Here is a 20,381-nt window from a genome sequence, read left to right as displayed (position 1 = left end):
CAACCAGGAAACCAAATTATCATTCTTTGCTGATGATATGATGGTATACTCAGAGAACCCCAGAGCTTCTACTAAAAAGTTATTAGAAATAATCCACAACTTTAGCAAAGTTGCAGGATACAAAATAAACCCACATAAATCATCAGGATTTTTATATATCACTAACAAAATCCAACAGTCAGAGTTACAAAGAGAAATTCCATTTAAAGTAACTACTGATAGTATAAAATATTTAGGAATCTATCTGCCAAGGGAAAATCAGCAACTTTATGAGCAAAATTACAAATCACTTTTCACACAAATTAAATCTGATCTAACCAATTGGAAAAATATTAAATACTCTTGGATAGGGTGAGCAAATATAATAAAGATGACAATTCTACCTAAACTAATCTATTTGTTTAGCGCTATACCAATCAGACTCCCAAAAAACTATTTTAATGACTTAGAAAAAATAACAAAATTCATATGGAAAAACAAAAGATCAAGAATTTCAAGGGAATTAATGAAAAAAAAATCAAATGAAGGTGGCTTAGCTGTACCAGATCTAAAATTATATTATAAAGCAGCAGTTACCAAAACCATTTGGTATTGGCTAAGGAATAGATTAGTTGATCAGTGGAATAGGTTAGGTTCAAAGGACAAAATAGTCAACAACTATAGCAACCTAGTGTTTGACAAACCCAAAGACCCCAGCTTTTGGGATAAGAACTTACTGTTTGACAAAAATTGCTGGGAAAATTGGAAACTAATATGGCACAAACTAGGCATTGATCCACGCTTAACACCGTACACCAAGATAAGGTCAAAATGGGTTCATGACCTAGGCATAAAGAATGAGATTATAAATAAATTAGAGGAACACAGGATAGTTTACCTCTCAAGACCTGTGGGAGAGGAAGGAATTTATGACCAAAGAAGTACTAGAGATCATTACTGATCACAAAATAGAAAATTTTGACTATACCAAACTGAAAAGTTTTTGTACAAACAAAACTAATGCAGACAAAATTAGAAGGGAAGCAATAAACTGGGAAAATATTTTTACAGTCAAAGGTTCTGATAAAGGCCTCATTTCCAAAATATATAGAGAATTGACTCTAATTTATAAGAAATCAAGCCATTCTCCAATTGATAAATGGTCAAAGGATATGAACAGACAATTTTCAGATGAAGAAATTGAAACTATTTCTAATCATATGAAAAGATGCTCCAACTCATTATTAATCAGAGAAATGCAAATTAATACAACTCTGAGATACCACCTGTCAGACTGGCTAGAATGACAGGGAAAGATAATGCGGAATGTTGGAAGGGATGTGGGAAAACAGGGACACTAATACATTGTTGGTGGAATTGTGAATATATCCAACTATTCTGGAGAGCAATTTGGAATTATGCTCAAAAAGTTATCAAACTGTGTATACCCTTTGATCCAGCAGTGTTACTACTGGGCTTATATCCCAAAGAGATCATAAAGAAGGGAAAGGGACCTGTATGTGCCAAAATGTTGTGGCAGCCCTCTTTGTGGTGGCCAGAAACTGGAAACTGAGTGGATGCCCATCAATTGGAGAATGGCTGAATAAATTGTGGCATATGAATATTATGGAATATTATTATTCTGTTAGAAATGACCAACAGGATGATTTCAGAAAGGCCTGAAAGACTTACACAAACTGATGCTGAGTGAAATGAGCAGGGCCAAGAGATCATTATATACTTCAACAACAATACTATATGATGACCAATTCTGATGGACCTGGCCATCCTCAGCAATGAGATCAACCAAATCAGTTCCAATGGAGCAGTAATGAACTGAACCAGCTACACCCAGTGAAAGAATTCTGGGAGATGACTAAAAACCATTACATTGAATTCCCAATCCCTGTATTTTTGCCCACCTGACTTTTTGATTTCCTTCATAGGCTAATTGTACAATATTTGAGAATCTGATTCTTTTTGTACAGCAAAATAACAGTTTGGTCCTGTATACTTATTGTGTAGCTAATTTATATTTTAATATATTTAACATCTACTGGTCATCCTCCCATCTGGGGGAGGGGCTGGGGGTAAGGAGGGGAAAAATTGGAACAAGAGGTTTGGCAACTGACAATGCTGTAAAGTTAACCATGCATATAACCTGTAAATAAAAGGCTATTTAAAAAAAATGGGGGGGGGGGGGAAGACCACAAGAAAGAAGAAGGAAACAAACAAACAAAAAGTTTTTTTGTTTTTTTTTTTTAAATGCTATGCTTCAAACTATATGCAGTCTCCACAATTCTCTCTCTGGATGTGAATAGCATTTCCCATCCAAGTCTATTGTAATTGTCTTGGATCACCACACTGCTGAAAAGAGTCAAGTCCCATCACAATTGATCATCACATAATCTTGCTGTCACTGTGTACAATCATATATAGTTTTAAACAATAATGATGTTTTTTTCCATATATACACCAATTTCATCAAGAGGAATGAGCTGTGGTAGAGACAGTTTCTTTTATTCACTAAGAGACAAAAAGATTTAAGTTTAAATTCTAAGACATTATTTCTAGTCATATGAAAAGATGCTCCAAGTCATTATTAATCAGAGAAATGCAAATTAAGACAACTCTAAGATACCACTACACACCTGTCAGATTGGCTAAGATGACAGGAAAAAATAATGATGATTGTTGGAGGGGATGTGGGAAAACTGGGACATTGATTCATTGTTGGTGGAGTTGTGAACGAATCCAACCATTTTGGAGAGTAGTTTGGAACTATGCTCAAAAAGTTATCAAACTGTGCATACCCTTTGATCCAGCAGTGTTACTACTGGGATTATATCCCAAAGAGATTATAAAGAAGGGAAAGGGACCTGTATGTGCACGAATGTTTGTGGCAGCCCTTTTTGTAGTGGCTAGACACTGGAAACTGAATGGATGTCCATCAGTTGGAGAATGGTTGGGTAAATTGTGGTATATGAATATTATGGAATATTACTGTTCTGTAAGAAATGACCAACAGGATGATTTCAGAAAGGCCTGGAGAGACTTACACGAACTGATGCTGAGTGAAATGAGCAGGACCAGGAGATCATTATATACTTCAACAACAATACTATATGATGACCAGTTCTGATGGACCAGGCCATCCTCAGCAACGAGATCAACCAAATCATTTCTAATGGAGCAGTAATGAACTGAACTAGCTATGCCCAGAAAAAGAACTCTGGGAGATGACTAAAAACCATTACATTGAATTCCCAATCCCTATATTTATGCACACCTGCATTTTTGATTTCCTTCACAAGCTAATTGTACAATATTTCAGAGTCTGATTCTTTTTGTACAGCAAAATAACGTTTTGGTCATGTGTACTTATTGTGTATCTAATTTATATTTTAATGTATTTAACATCTACTGGTCATCCTGCCATCTAGGGGAGGGGGTGGGGGGGTAAGAGGTGAAAAATTGGAACAAGAGGTTTGGCAATTGTTAATGCTGTAAAGTTACCCATGCATATAACCTGTAAATAAAAGGCTATTAAATTAAAAAAAAAATTCTAAGACATTACTGGTTTTATCAGATAAGTTATAGACATGTCGCACATCTACATTGGTGGAGAGGGCTTCTACATTGGATACTATCCACATTGATGAAAAGCACCACAATAAAGATTAATATTATACACACAAGCATACACACACACAGAGAGTTTTCTCCTATCAAACCCAGCATGTCAAAAGATATATAACATATATATATATATATGCATACATACACACACACACACAATCGCAAGTTTTGTGAGAACAGACTTGTCCATTTATATATTTATTTTCTAACCCCTAAGTATTCAGCCCAATTTTAGTCACATAATAAGAGCTTATTTGATTGCTGACTATAAACACTACTTTATCACTTCTTAATTAATGTTGACTGGCTATAGGATATGGAAAGAGAAAAACTTCCACATCTTTAAATCAAACCCAGGCCATAAATCTCAAGTAACTCACAATCCAGAAGATTTGATTCCCAAGATGTTCCTTATCTTTTTTGGATGGGTACCAACCATTCAGCAAAGTACACAAGGAAAGTAATAAGCCTTTATGAGGAGGAAGGGGGGGGAGGAAGGCCAATTGAAATAAAAGAAGAATGAAGACTTTTAAAAAATTAGTCTGGAAGTGCCATAACACAGCCTTTAACAAACAATAATTTAGACCCACAGTCCTGCGACAAGCACAGAAGTTCACAGCTATTCAAAAATCCTCAGCTTTATTCTATTCCTGAAGTAATGATCAATCAGCTCATTATGTGATACTAGTCACACAGGGCGCTGGATGAAAGAAGATCATCACAACCTATCATTACAACTAAGAAAACAACTCAAACAGCATTATTTCCCATCTGGGTGTTCTCCTGGATGCCATCTTTATCTTCAGAAATTATTCTTCCTACAAGATCACATCAACTCTGATACAGCTCCTCCTTAATATGTGTTCATTGACTAATTGGCTCACTGAACAGCAAGACCATACAATTGTAGTGTCTTTAGGGAAGATGAATAAGTAAAAGGAAAAAACCTGAAAGAAAAGATCTGAATTGAAAAGAAGAATCTGATTATCAGCAGAGAGTCAACAGCAGTTAATAAATAGATTCTTAAGTAACATTAAAAAACACCTAACACCTCATCTCTATTGTTAAAGATTTAATAAGAAAAGCTATTCCCAGTTTAAAACTCAAACCACTAAAAGAAATCTGAAAAAGTCTTTTAGCCAGTCCCCTGATTATCAGAATTACAATTAAGCTACAAAAAAAGTAAATAACATATATTGACTATTTTTAAAAAGCTCAAAAAGAAAATTCCACAAACTAGTATGGTAACACAGCTATTTAATAGAACTTTACTAATAAAGAGAAAGAATTTGGCTAGAAAGAAAATCCAGGCAGAGAAAAATCACTCATAGTTACCATCTCAAAAACAAAATGCCCTGTATCCAATGTTAACTCTGCTCCAAAATCCAAGATCTGGAAATATGGGGTTTAATCATCAAGCAAAAAAAAAGGAGCCAGATATCCAATATACTACAACTCCTCCCCAAAACAACAATAACAAAAAACAAACAAACAAACATAAAAACCAAAAAGGAGAGAGAGACTGAGTCAATGCTTTTCTGGCCCTGCTATTAGAAAGGAGCCAAAAGGATCTCCACTTAGAACACTTATTTTTCCTGTATCCTGGCACTAAGGAAAAATGTCAGAGTGAGGCAAAATTGACTGGAGTTACAATTATATGGTTACAAGATGGAAACATGGTATAGCGGAAAGAATACCAACATGGTTAATGAAAGAATTTGTTTTGCCTGATGAGACATGTTTGTAATGGTTTCAACTTTCTTGTTTTCACAGTGTGGGAAGGAGGAGGTGGAAGAAAACTTCAAACTAAAAACAAAATAAAATTGAATTAAAAAAAAAAATAAAAGGATACCTGAGGACCTGAGTTTGCATCTCTCCTTTGATATTTACTTAACTATGTGCCCTGGGGCAAGTCATTTAACCCTTAGTGTCTCAAACCTTACATGCAAAATAGGGATACTATTTGCACTAGTTAACAGAATTAATATAAAGAAAAGAAACAAGTTATAAACTTTAAAGCATCATGTAAATTAAGTTAATATGATTGTGATGATTAGGAGTGAGTACCACTTTTGTTTATAGTAGCAATGGAGAAGAAACAGAGATAAATATTTTCATTTCAACATGCAAGTTAACTGTCTCCTACTTAAGTAAACATAATTATAATGGTCTTCAAGTTTATAATGACTTTAGCCTCACTGGAAGAAAGAGAAGAGAATAAGTATGTATAAATTGTGTGCCAGAACTGGGCACAGGTGCTTTACAAATATTGTCTCATCAGATCCTTATAACCCTGGGAGAAAAACTGATATTACCCCTATTTTACAGTTTAGGAAATTGAGGCAAAGGTAGAATGACTTGCTCAGGATCACACAGGGAGTTAGTTCCTGCAGCTAAATTTAACCCAAGTCTTCTTACCTCCAAGCCCAGCACTGAAGTTTTCTGTGGCTATTTGCTCATCTCCCTTCCATGGCCAGGGTCAATTCAATTTCAAATTAATTAAGATTAATTTCACACCACAGAATGGTGTGAAATGAAAAGAGCCCTGAGTTCCAATACTAGCCTTGACAGTCATTAGCTGTCACACTGAGCAAATCCCTTAAACTTCTCTTGGTCCAAATTTCCTCATCTGCATGAGGATCATTTCACAAGTGATGATCAAAGAATATAACCATTTTGGAAGGAAGGAAGGGAGGAAAGGAGGGGGGAATGAAGGAAGGGAGGAAAGAAGGGAGGGAGGGAGGGAAAAAATACTAATTATCAACTTTGTAAAAATGAGCCAAATCCCTAGTTAAAAAAAAAATCAAATTAATCAAATTTTGTTTCTCTCCAAGCTCATCAAACTGACAATGATGAAAGATAGAAACACTAGGCTGGAGGGTCCTACACACCCAAGAATTTTTAACCTGGGGTCAATGAATTTTGGAAAATAGTTTGCTGCTATATTTTGATGTAATTGATTTCTTTTGTAATCTTAGATATTTTGTGTTACACTTTAAAAACACTCTTCTGAAGGGAAAGGGACCTGTATGTGCAAGAATGTTTATGGCAGTCCTCTTTGTAGTGGCCAGAAACTGGAAATTGAATTTGTAGTGGCCAGAAACTGGAAACTGAGTGGATGCCCCTCAATTGGAAAATGGCTGAATAAATTGTGGTATATGAATATTATGGAATATTATTGTTCTGTAAGAAATGACCAACAGGAAGATTTCAGAAAGGCCTGGAGAGACTTACACGAACTGATGCTGAGTGAAATGAGTAGAATCAGGAGATCATTATATACTTCAACTACAATACTATATGATGATCAATTCTGATGGACTTGACCATCTTCAACAATGAGATGAACCAAATCAGTTCCAATAGAGCAGTAATGAACTGAACCAGCTACGCCCAGGGAAAGAACTCTGGGAGAAGACTATGAATCACTACATAGAATTCCCAATCCTTCTATTTTTGTCCGCCTGTATTTTTTATTTCCTTCACAGGCTAATAGTGCACTATTTCAAAGTCCGATTCTTTTTGTACCGCAAAATAACTGTTTGGACATGTATACTAATATTGTATTTAATTTATACTTTAACATATTTAACATGTATCGGTCAACCTGCCATCTGGGGGAGGGGATAGGGGGAAGGAGGGGAAAAATTGGAACAAAAGGTCTGGCAATTGTCAATGCTGTAAAATTACCCATGCATATATCTTGTAAATAAAAAGCTATAATAATAATAATAAAACCACTCTTCTGAGAAGGGGTTTAGAAGGTTCACCAGCATACCAACGATGTCCATGATGCAAAAAAGATTAAGAATCCCTGGTCTATAGAAAGATTAATACATATAATATACAAATAATATACTGTTGGTGGAGCTGTTAGTGCAACCCTCTGGAAAAATCATTTAGAATTATGCAAGGAAAGTGAATAATCTGTTAGTATTGTTTGATCCAGCAAGTCTGCTACTGGTGTATACATATATTTATATGTATCCATATATCTTGGAATACTTCTAGCAGTACTCTTACAGTTGCAAAAAATGAAAATAAAAGGGAGTGTTAATCAGCAGCACAATTGCCAGGCAAGCTAATATATGAATGCAATGGAATACTACTCTACCATCATAAGTGACAAATACAAGTTTAGAGTTATGTAGGAAGACCTAAATGAATTTTGACTCAGTCCTGAAGAAGGAAAAGCCAAAAGACAGACTCTGTCCAACTTAACTACAAACTAATTACCCAGTGATGGGGAATGAAGAAAAATCTTCAATAAGAAGTCGCTGGCTTGCAGGACAAGAAGTCCTAGCTTCCCAGGAAAAAAAAAAGATGAAGAAAAGTTCAGATTAAAGAAAAGACCCTATGCATACCAGAAAAGAAAATAAATGCTTCTACATATTGTAAAACAATATTTTGTAATTGCAATTATAAAACATTGTAAATTGTAAAACAAAGTGTTCTCCAAAATACATTGCTACAACTCACCTATCTTCTGTATCCATTCTTGTGTGGCCCCTTCCACCAAGGATGAGCTTTTCCTAGAGTCTCTATTTGGGAAAAGCTCTTAAATCAATCACTCCCTATTAACCAAACAACCAATGAGCCCCAATACCAAGGGTACCTACTTTTCCACCACAACCAGTTTTCAGTTATTCATTTATGTGTTTGTTTTCCCCATGAAAATATAAGCTCCTTGAGGGCGAAAACTGTTTTTCTTTAGTGTCAGACCAAATGTAAGTACTTAATAATTGTTTGTTGATTTAAAAAAATAATATGCATGAAGACTAAAATAATGTAAGTAAAAACAGCTTTAAAAGGTAGCTGATTTCAGATTAAACATAATGACAAATCTTAATGGTGGAGGCCAGATGATGAAATTAATTTTCCTACTCTAGACAGAAAGGCTGAGGACTAAGATTGCTGTATATACTAACAGACAGCTCTGTGTTGATCAATTCTGCTGAACTGTTTTTATTTCAATGAAGAAGTCAATGAGAAATGGAGAGTTTCAGAAAATGACTGTAGTATATCAAAAGGCATTAAAAAAAACAAAATAAATAGAAAGGGCTTCTATAAATGATCTTAGAGATCAATAATCTGTGGGCTGTAGGCTAAATTAGAATAAATCTAATATGCCAATCATTGATAAGGAAATTAGGTCCATTTGAATATAGGGATGACTGAAGGCCTGACTATTCCTATCTAAACTGAAAACCTAGAATCATTAAAAACAATCTTAATGTAAGTGAATTCAAAAATCAATGAAGCTGCATTTAGCAAGTGCTTAATCTGAACCAATACCATGCTTGGTGCTGGGGATAGAGAGAGAGAGGAAGGGAGGAAAGACAGAAGAAGGAAGGAAAAAAAGAAGGAAGGAAGGAAGGAAGGAGGAAGGGAAGGAGGGAGAGAGGAAGGAAAGAAGAAAGGAAAGTCCTCAAGGAGCTTATATTCTAATGGATTCTAATATTTGTAATTGCATATGAAGAATATATACAAAATTAATAGAAGGCCATAAAGGTAGGGCACTAGCAATTGGAGGATCAGTGAGCTTCAGCACAGTTTGGAAAGAAAGAGGAATTCTAAGAGATGAAGGTGAGAAGAGATTGAATTCCAGGAAAGGGGGCTTGCCCATGCAAAGGCTTAGAGATAGCAGATGGAATGTTGTTGTATATGAGTGAGGCCAGTAAGAAAGTCAGTATATTTAACATGTATGGGACTACCTGCCATCATGGGGGAAGAAGGAGAAAAGTTGAAAGAGAAGTTTTTGCAAGGGTCAGTATTGAAAAATTACCCATGCATATGTTTTGTATATAAGAAGCTATAATAAAAAAAAAAAAAAGAAAAGAAAAAAATTTTTTTTAAAAGATCAGTATAAGAAGTGCTGGAAGAAGACAATATAGTGTCACTAAAAAACGTAGGCTGTAGTTAGGTTATGAGGATTTTCAAGAGTGTTCAAAAGTTTGTATTTGATCCCAGAAGAAATAGGGAGTCATATGACTGGATTGGACCTCCTGGCAGGCCTAGAGATGGAATTGGGTTATTGCAAACAGCCAACTGCTCCCCTCAGATCCAGCCCTTTTAGAAATAAGGAAGCATTCTGTCCTATACCTTAGTCTGGTATTCATCAGAATTTACTATCTATTTTCCCAGGATAATCACTTGCCCAGTCACTGCAGATTAATAATGTTGTAAATACGGTGTACAATCCAAAACCCACATCTCTTAAGAGTCACAATGTGAAGACTTTCTATATAGGATGTTATCTTTTAGTTTTGCCAAAAAATATGCTCCAAATTTGCCAACCCATGAATAATTACCAACCTAATCTCCCTCAGGAAATATATAAGTAATTTAACTAATAATAATTGTTTTGCATGTACCCAGTATGAAGTATCTACTTAACTTAAGTAAGTGGTTATTTGAAATGATATTTTTTTGAAAGACCTTTATAGTTACAATTTATACCATCTTAAATAACGCATCAAGTTTCTGTGCTTTGGTAACAATATGTTTAACCTTTGAGGTGTTTTCCATTCCCACCCATTTCAAGTTACATTAATAGTTTTCCTAGTGCTTGTTATCTTGGACTCAGATACTTTGTGGGTTTAGTAAAGATTGCCAAGAAGAGTAAATCAGAAGTACTAAGACAACACCTACAAAAAACTACTACCATGTGGAAATGAAAAAACCTTCTGTGACCTTGTAGGACAAAGAGGAAAAACATCGAAGGAAATTCAAAGTAGAGAAATTCTTTAAGGTGGCTTCCTTCTAAAACACCAAGATGAGAGGTTACAGATACTGCTACATTTGGCTAGACCTCTAAGACAAAAAAAAAAAAAAAAAAGTCAGAAAGGGAGCATTATCCAGATAATTAATGTCAAATCTGCTGTATAACTAATGAATAAATAGTGCTTTTAAAAACTGATTTATCCAAATAATTATCACCATTCTTCACTTTATCAGAAAAAGATCCGTCTGAAAAGCAGGTTGTTCAATTTCTGGCTGCCCTTGACCTGCATTTTTAAAATAATCTGTTTACCTTGAGAGTGATTCAGACCATGGAGAGACATAATGTTACTTTGCCGGAAACTGACTTACAAATGAGTGCCTGTGCCAATAAAGGCCCCTTGTCTAAATGTTAACAAAGAGAGCTCCTCAATAGGAGGCTGTTTTGACCTCAAAGCCTTTAACCGGCCCTAAGTTATTAGCTGAGCTCTTTCCAGTATAAATTGGTACTATGACTTACCTAGTTGGGCTTACTGTTGACCCTATTGATGATACCAGAAATTCCAACTTTGGGATTAGCAGATGTAAAGAAAACAAAATTTCACACCTTTAATCCCACTATAGTCATGCTTCGGGGGGATACTAAATGTAAAGCTATTTGTCAGTTATGACAAATATGACAGGGATTACACTTTAGATGCAGGGGTCCTCAAACTATGGCCCGAGGGCCAGATGCGGCAGTAGAGGATGATTATCCCCCTCACCCAGGGCTATGAAGTTTCTTTATTTAAAGTCCCACAAAACAAAGTTTTTGTTTTTACTATAGTCCAGCCCTCCAACAGTCTAAGGGACAGTGAACTGGCCCCCTATTTAAAAAGTGTGAGGACCCCTGCTTTAGATGTACAAAGAGAGGTTATAAAGAACTAAGGAAACAATTATAAGGCATTTATCAGGCAAAAAGAACCTTCTTTGGAAGGATAGCAATCAATGAGTAGGATGGCTATTCCTAGTGCGTTATGATAAAATTAAGTATAATAGAAATATGGGGCAAAGTGACTAGTAGTCACTTTACAAAAAACAAAATTATTACACTGAGAAAACTCTCTGTGATGCTATGATTGAATCAATTATGTGTTGAAAAGGAACCAGGAAAGGTTTCTCTTTCCACCAAGAAATATCTGGATGACTCTTTTCTACATGTCTCCTTCCCATCCAAAAATCCCATCTACAAAACAAGAATCCTCCTGGACACCAAATATCTCCCAAGGAGTTCCAAAGAAAAGTGAAACTAAAGCATATATGTTAATCTGAGTTTCTATCTCAATTTTCACATTCTCAGTGATACAGAGGCACTGATATAGTGGTATAAATCCTCCCATATATAGATTAATGGAAGTAAATATGAATGAATGTATAGTCCTTTAACCACTCTACAACACCTACATACATGATAAAAGATTTCTGAACTTAATCTACTGGACAGCATTATTTAGGGAATTCTGATTTCCTAAATACTTGTTGAATCACGTCTAATAATCAATCATATTTACTTTGCCCAGATTGTAGACTTTGCTGAGAGGAAAAGAAATGAGAAAGATATAATGAATGAGCTACCAGCTCACCAAACTGACGAAATAATATTTGAAAAATGAAATTAGTTATCCTTAACATTATAAGGAAGCAATGCAGAAACGGGAGTAAGAAAGGTGTAATTACCAAAAATACCAAACTGTCATTGCCTCCAAACTCCACATAAATAGACTACAGGACTTCTACAAGGAGGCCTTATACAGTATGATGAACTGTGCGGTTCCTACACTGAGAAGCAGAGAGGTCACTGTATAGGTGACAGAGGACATAAGTGACAGTAAGGTCTCCCATGATGGACAGCACCCAAGTCACACACTGGTTGTGCTTTAGAGGAAACAAAGCGTTGGTAATAATGAATTTAGGGATTAAAAAAAAAAGAGGGTTCCACGCGAGATAAAGTTTGGTAACGATGTCTATGGGGGACTTATGGATCCCAGCACGTAGGAGGAGCTACTAATGTGGCGGGACGCCGGGGCTGAGCCCCGCGGCTTCGGCAGAGCTGCGGGCAGGTGAGACCGCCCTGAGGGGCTTGCTCCGAAAGCTGTTCTATAGGGGGCAGCGCGGACAGGGAGCCCTTCTATAAGCGGCACCGGACAGTGACACTGACGAGACGCCGATGTAACGCCGCTCCCGGGAAGCGTAACCCGGCAGAAGCGAAACTGAATCCCCGAAAGGGAGGCGCCGCGGGCAGCCCGTGGGGAGAGGGGGTGTCGCGGCGCGGGGCAGCACACAAAGCCGAGACACACCTGGCAGGGAATGACCTGGTCCCGAGGGTGGTGCATGGGGAGCTGGGGCGGTCTCTGGGGCAGGGGGCGGCCGCTCACACCGGTCCCTGTCCCGCCGGACGGACCGGGGCGCTGGCCCTAAGGGGAGGGCGGCAGGGGGCTCGCAGGTGCCCGCGGTTACCTGGTGCAGGGCTGTCAGCCCGTCGACGTTGACCGTGTTGATGTCGGCTCCCCGGGCGAGCAGCCGCTTCACTTCGTCCGTGTCCCCGCTGGAGCAGGCTGCCAAGAAGACGGCCCCGTCCTCAAAGCGGACCCGAGGCCCCCCGCGGCGGGACGAAGGCAGCTGGCGTCCGGAGCCCCGCCGCTCCGCCGACTCCTGCTCCGTCAGCGAGCCTCGCCAACGCCGTAGCTGCTCGGCCCGCCGCACCCGCGCTGACTCGGCCCGCTTCCCACCCAGGTGTTCCAGCTCTGCCATGGCCCCGGTCCCGGCTGCCGCCGCTGCTGCTAGCCTGGTCGCCGCCGCCGCCCTCCCCGCGATTCAACCGGGAGCAGAAGGCGGAGACCCCCGCGCAGCCATCTTTACTCCTCCCGCCGCCAGCGCCGCCCGCTCGACTCCCCCCAGCCTCAACACGCAGGCGCTGCCCGGACCGAGCCACCTCATGGAACATGTAGTGTCCGGTGCTAATGTACGAAGCCCTTGCTGCTCGCCCGAGAACTACAAGTCCCTGCATGCATCGCAAAGGAGGCGGCCACCAGTTGGCTCTTTTGCTCGCCGCGGTACCCAACGGGGTCACCTTTGCCCCGAAGTGTTCCAAATACTCCAACCATCTCTGGGGCAGAACCGGGGGAGGCGGGGAGGTGGGAAGGGGGCAGGCGGGAAGGTGTCAGCCGAATTTTCCTCGTGGTGTTTCGGGAGTTGTAGTTCGCTGTGAGCGCTATTTTACTACCGATCCTATTACTTTTATGTTCCCTCTTGGAGGTGGGAGAGAAGCGATCTTCTGCTCCTTTTCATCCAGAACAGGAAAGTAAAGCATAGACTACGTGAAAAAATAGAGGTCTCCTGAATAACGTTTTAATATTATAGACAATATAGCAAGGAGGGGGCGGGGCAAAGAGGCATCCGACCTGTAATTGCATTGACTTAGGGAGGTTCTGGATGTGGAGGCCTCCCCCCTCCCAGCTCAGCTCAGCCCCATCTCTGCAGTCTTGCAGTTTCCCGAGTCCTGGAGAGGCTGGATGATTCTTACCCAGATTCGCATAACCCGTGTGTGCCGAAGACAGGATCTGAATCCACGTCTTCCCGACTTCCTCAAGAGAGGGCAGCTATCGACTGTACCACACTGCCCCATCTATCTCTCCGTCCATTCATTCATTCATCCATAGATCACAACACATAAACGTCTATTTTTAATCCAACGGTAGATATTCTAAAAAAAAACAACAACAAACAAACAAAACCACTGGAAGTGAGACAGCAAAGGACACATAACATCCTCTAGGATATTTTGGAAGTCTATGCAGCAAAATAAACAATCTGAATCAACAGGGTGCGTATTGTGTTGGATACAAAGTATATCATGCCAACTTGAAAGTCTATGTATATTTCAGTTATTTAAAACACAATGCCCCACGAGGTCCTAGTTCCTTTATTAAATAATTAAATGATTTTCATAGAGGTGGAGAGCATCTATTGATTAGAGCATTGGACAGGTAGTAAAGAAGACACTTTCCTATTCTCTGACATGGGACCTTTCACAAATATCTTATGATTCAGTTATCACTAGTATAAATAACCTAATTCAGTCTCTCTCTCTGTCTCTCTCTCTCTCTGTCTTTCTCTGTCTGTCTGTCTGTCTGTCTCTGTGTGTGTGTGTGTCTCTGTCTCTCTCTCTCTGTCTCTCTCTGTCTCTCTCTGTCTCTGTCTGTCTCTCTCTCTCTCTTTCTCTCTCTCTCTGTCTCTCTCTGTCTCTGTTTCTCTCTGTCTCTGTCTCTCTGTCTCTGTCTCTCTCTCTCTCTCTGAATTAAATGGATACCTCACTTGAAAAGTAATAATATGAATGCAATGTGATAATTTTATCTAATAATGTGCCTATCTACAAAGTGCATTTTATGGGTATTTTTGTTACTTCACAAATACTAATTAACCTTGATAGTATCTTGCTGAAGTATCAATAAAAATATACATAATAATCAGTATGAGGAACACAAATTATTATAGATGCATTTTACATAGCCTTGTATCTCTCTGTTGTATGTATTGCTTTGTTTGTCATGTCAGTTAATTATTATGATTAAAATTATTTATAACACTTACCTTTTAACCTTGTTAACATAGCACCTCCTATCATTCCACCCCAGCATCTTACTAGTGATTAAATTGTCACAGAAACAAAAGTTCTCAGAATTGTAGGGAAAGTCTAAGGCCTTCAAGTCCATCCCATTCTTAAATAGAAATCCCATTCACAACCTACCCTAAAAGCTGTTATTTAGCCTTTGCTTATAAACTACTGTTGAGAAAGACTCACACTACTTGAATATACAGCACATTCTACTTTTTTTTTTTTTATCTTTGATTCATAGGAATATTCTTTTCAGAAGAATCTAAACAGAATCTACATCTTAAAAGAATAATAATTTTTGAAAAAAAGAAAAGAATATCATTGAAGCAATCTTAAGTGAATGGAAAGAAGTTCAGAGGGAGGTACAGACAATAATGGCTTTGACCATATTAAATTTATTATCTACTTTTTTAAAATATGAGGTACACATAAGAGAGATTTGTGATTTCATTTACAAACTTTTTCTGTTCTTTATTTTGGAAATGTTTCTTAAGTTCAAAAAATAAAAAATAATGGTATTTTAAGGATGTATACCAATATATTTCAAGTACATCAAGATTCCAATATTCATAGTTATACTTTTGCAATATCAAATCAAGGAAAATATATTGGGTGTTCATCAACTGGGAAATAGATGAACAAAATGTGGTATAAGAATGCAATGGAATATTATAAAATAAGAAATTTTACATGTGAGGAATTTAAAGAAACATAAGACAATTTTTATGAACTGATACAAAATGAAGTAAGAGATACTAGAAAAACAAAATACATAATAACTACAACAATGTAATTGAAATGATCTTTAACAGAAAACATTCTGAATAAATCATACTTGCTGTATGACATGGACACATAATTTCTCTGTCTCTCTGTTTTCTCATCTGTTAAAAAAAAAAATTAAAATGGGGAAGCTAAATTCAATGAGCCTTGTAGCTCTAAACAGAGACAATCCCCTATCCACTATGCTATGCTCTCTCAAAATATTGCAGATTCACAAGCTCATTATCACATATCTATAAATGTACAGAAATAGCCAATTTGTTTCTTTCTAATTATTTCTTCCCTACAAATTATTCCCAAATGAAAGCCACAAAGCAAAATGAGCAAAGTCTTGTCCAATACCATCATTTTAACATAATTTTACAAATTGTCAAATTTTCCAGTTCTTAAAGTCTTTTTGATACTAGTATATATATATATATATGTAACAAGTAGGTATTATTAACTGGTTATATAAACTAATATAATAGAATTCTATATATATATATATAATGGAATTAGAAAAACTTATGAAGAAATATGCTAATTTTGTGGAATTTAAATTATATGAACCATTCTTCCAATAGTCAACTAATCAAAGGATATAAACAGGCAGTTACAAAGGAAGAAAATAAAACTATCAACAGCTATATGGTTATACCAATCAACTTACCAGAGGATACTTTACAAAACTTGATAAAATAATATAAAATTTATTTCCAAAAAATAAAGGCTCTGGAATATTAGAGGAAATTTTGAAAAGAATTAAGGATAAAAGAAGAAGAATAGCAGTCATTAAGATTGATTAAAGACTAGAGAGAACAATCAATGGAACACAAATAAGAGAGATTGGGAAACAATGTGATTCAATAATCCAATATTTGATAAAGTGAAAAACATAAATTTCTAGAAAAAAATTTTTTTCTGATAAAAACTGCTGGGAAAACTAGAAAGCAGCCTGGCAGAAATTAGGCTTAGAACAACACCTTACATCACATTCCACAATAAATCTAAATGGATACTTGACCTTATGTATTAAAAATCATACAATAAAAAAATAGAAAAAAAAAACCAGATTGTATACTTCTCACAGCTATGAGCAGAAGATCTATCCTTGTTTGGTTAAACAAGTGATGGAAACAATTACAAAAGTTAAGATGGATAACAGATTACTTGAAACTGATAAACCTCTGCACAGACAGCATCAATGCATCAAGGATAAAAAGGGAAGTGATTAAATGGAAAAAAGTATCTTTCTATCAAATTTCTCTAATAATGTTTTGGCATCCAAGATATATAAGCAATTAGTATGATGAGTGAACGAATGAGTGAGTATATGTGTATGTGTTTTTGTGTAGGTATGACTAATAGCTATTCCCCAATAGATAAATGGTTAAAGCATATGAACAAACAGTTCAAAAAATGCAAAATAATCACAACCACATGTTTAAAAGCTCCAAATCACTAATAACTAAGAAAAATTCAAATCAAAACAACACTAAAGTTTCCTCATATATACTACAATTTGGCAAAAATTGTCAATAGTCAAAATTGGAGAAGTTACTAAAAGTTAAGCAATCTAAATACATTGTTGTTGGAGCTGTGAAATGGTGCAGCCATTTTGGAATTTCGGAAAACATTTTGTAATTATCCAAATTATCCAAATAAAGGTGACTAAATGTCTGTATTCTTTGAACCAAGGACTCCATTACTGAGCTTATAATTCAAGGAAGTCTTAAAAAGAAAAAAAGAAAAAGGTCCCCATATACTCCAAAATTTTTATAACAGCACCTTTCATGATAGTGAAGAATTGGAAACAAAATAGATGCCTATTATTTGGGGAATAGCTAAACAAATTATGGTACATGAATGAAATGGAAAATTACTATATATAAGAAGTGATGTATAGAGAGGTATGGAAAGATCTATATGAACTAATACAGGGTAAAGTAAGCAGAGCCAAGAAAACAATATTTACAATAACTACAATGATATAAATGGAAAGAACAATACTCCAAAAAATCAAAAGTAAATGCAACAAAATTATAAGGATTAAATGGCAGTCAAAAAGATATGAGAAGACAGTCCCAACCCAACTCTTCATAGAAATAGAAGGTCCACAGGTATCATGAATATTTTTAGACTTTTTCAATATATCAATCAATTGTGCTGACTTTTTTTGTCCTATCTAGAAAAAGAAATATGTGTCAGGTCCCTGAGATTGGGAGAGGATGGATCAATAAATGTAATTTCTGTTAGATTACTTTCCAGCTTTTCCAGAAGATTTTATCAAATAGTGAGCCTCTAACTCAGCACTAGGGATCTCTAGGTTTATGTCTGTATGTTGAGCACCTACTCAGTTCCAATGATCAACTTTTCTGCTCGTCAATGAATACTAAATTGCTTTAACAATAACTGGTTTGTTCCATAGTTTGAGATATAATGCTACTTATCCTTCTTCCTTTCATTTTGAAAAAATAAATGGTCAAAGTACTTGAACCAGCAGTTTTCAAAGAAGGAAATCTAAGCTATCGTGACTATATTCAAAATTGCTCCAAAGCACTGATAGAGAAATGCAAATAAAACTGCTTTAAGGTTTAATCTCACCCCCATCAACTCAGCAAGATGGTAGGAATGGAAAATGCAAAATGTTGGCAGGCTTACAAAAAAACAGAAACACTTGAGCACTATTAGTGGAGCTATGAAGTGGCCAAATTATTCTGGAACACAATTTGGAATTTTGCCCTAAAATGTGCATACCTTTTGACTATAACACTCCTAGGCTTATGCCCCAAGACTGAAGAAAGATGAATGACCTACATGTACAAAAATATAAGGACTAAAATTAGAGTACATTTTGTACTTAGAATATATTATGTAACTGGATTTGGTGCACATATATTTTTGTAGTAAGTGTTTGTGTGTGTGATTGTGTATGTGTATGTGTGTGTGTAGAAAAAAAATATAGAATAGATAGAAGGAAACCTCAAAAAGGAATCTTAAAACATTAGCAGCTGAGTGATCATGAAAGGTCTCCTGCAAGAAGTAGCATTTGAACTAAGTGTTAAAGAAAGCCAGGGATACTAACAGGTAGAGTTGAGGAGGGAAATTGTAATGACAAGATTGTTTACATGAAGAAAAATACTTTGTTAAAATACTGGAAAGATAGGAAAGGGTCATTTTACAAAGAGTTTTAAATGTCAAAGAAAGGAGTTCTATTTGATTCTATTGGTCTTGGGAGCCAGAGTTTATTGAGTAGTGAGTGACATGTTTTAGGAAAATCATTTTGACAGCTGAATGGAGGATTAACTTTGGAGTAAAGAGAGACTTAAGGTAGAGAGAACATTTAGAAAACTTGCAAAACTTAAATGCAGATAACTTTTTAAAAAGAAATTCATTCAAGGAGAAGAGAGATAAGGATGAAAAATGGTATTCATGATTGGAACCAGTGGAGTTTTAAAGATGGGCACTGTTTTAGGCAGCAAGGAAGGATCAGTAGATGGAGAATGAGGACTGGAGAGTAAGAATGATGGTGTAATTAAACTGTTAGAGAATGAGGAATGTAATCAAGAGTGGGTAGAGGAATTGACCTTGAAAGGAAGAACATTCATTAGAGACTTGAGGGAAGCAAGAGAGGGAGATAATGTCAAAAAAGGTGAAAAAAAGGAGAAGTAGGAGGGGTTTTTTTTGAGTTCAGACTTTCATTCAGGTTCTTTTTAAAAATCCAAGAAATATATTGTAGTAGTGGTAGGTGCTTGCAAGTGAAAAAGAAGAAATAATTGACATCTGGATAATTTTTTAAGATTTGCAAAATTGTTTAAATTTGTTAGCTCATTTGATCCTCAAAATAATTCTCTGAGGTAAGTATTAACAATTATTACTATTCTCATTTGACAGATTAGTTTTAAAAAAGAAAAAAATAATAAGATTAAGTGATTTGGTCAGGGTCAGCATTTAAGCCTAAATCCTTCTCAATCCAAGTCTAGATCTTTACCCATCATAGAGGGTCTTATACATATAAGGGGTCTTATAATGTATAAGATCTTATACATTTTATTTATATAATATACATTATTTATATATACATGTACATATATATGTATATGTATATGTATATGTATATATGTATGGAGGAGACCATTCATGATCACTCAGCTGCTAATGCTTTAAGATTCCTTTTTGAGGTTTCCTTCTATCTACTCTATATTTTTGTTCTACACACACACACATACACACACACAATCACACACACATACACTTACTACAAAAATGTATGTGCACCAAAAAGTATACATTTTACATATATTGCTATAGTAGATGATATTTGAGGAAAAAAGAGGCTATTTCATTTATTAATTATAACATGTTCATATTTTTCCTATTCATATCATATACATTCACATAGCAAGTTGCTTGTCCATTACTCCAATTAATGAACATCCACTTTATTTCCAGATTCTTATTACCACCAAAAAATGCTATGAATATTTTTGTATAAATGCAGCTTTTATACGTATATATATATTCAGTAGTAGATTAAATAGGTCAAATTTCCTTGGATTTTGATTCAATTAACATTAAATATAATACAAAGTGTATCTTAAAAGCACAAAATCTAAATCTAAGA

General features: G+C 36.3%; 1 protein-coding gene across 8 annotated transcripts in view; it reads right to left on the bottom strand.

Annotated features, from left to right (window-relative positions):
- The window catches only part of PPP1R12B (protein phosphatase 1 regulatory subunit 12B), a 233,711-nt gene extending 220,453 nt beyond the window's left edge, over nucleotides 1-13,258 (bottom strand). For 7 of the 8 annotated variants that reach the window (XM_031937143.1, XM_031937144.1, XM_023501872.2 and 4 more), the window contains exon 1: nucleotides 12,835-13,258. In XM_031937143.1, the coding sequence (XP_031793003.1) occupies nucleotides 12,835-13,128 (294 nt within the window). In that variant the 5' untranslated portion in view covers nucleotides 13,129-13,258. The remainder of the gene's footprint in view (nucleotides 1-12,834) is intronic. The other variant, XM_031937147.1, reaches the window with a different exon arrangement.
- Between the last annotated feature and the right edge of the window lie 7,123 nt (nucleotides 13,259-20,381).

The sequence above is a fragment of the Sarcophilus harrisii genome, chromosome 4 (genome assembly GCF_902635505.1).
Source record: "Sarcophilus harrisii chromosome 4, mSarHar1.11, whole genome shotgun sequence".
NCBI lineage: Eukaryota > Metazoa > Chordata > Mammalia > Dasyuromorphia > Dasyuridae > Sarcophilus > Sarcophilus harrisii.
The sequence above is the reverse complement of the archived record's forward strand: the minus strand, read 5'-3'. Positions and strand labels throughout refer to the sequence as shown.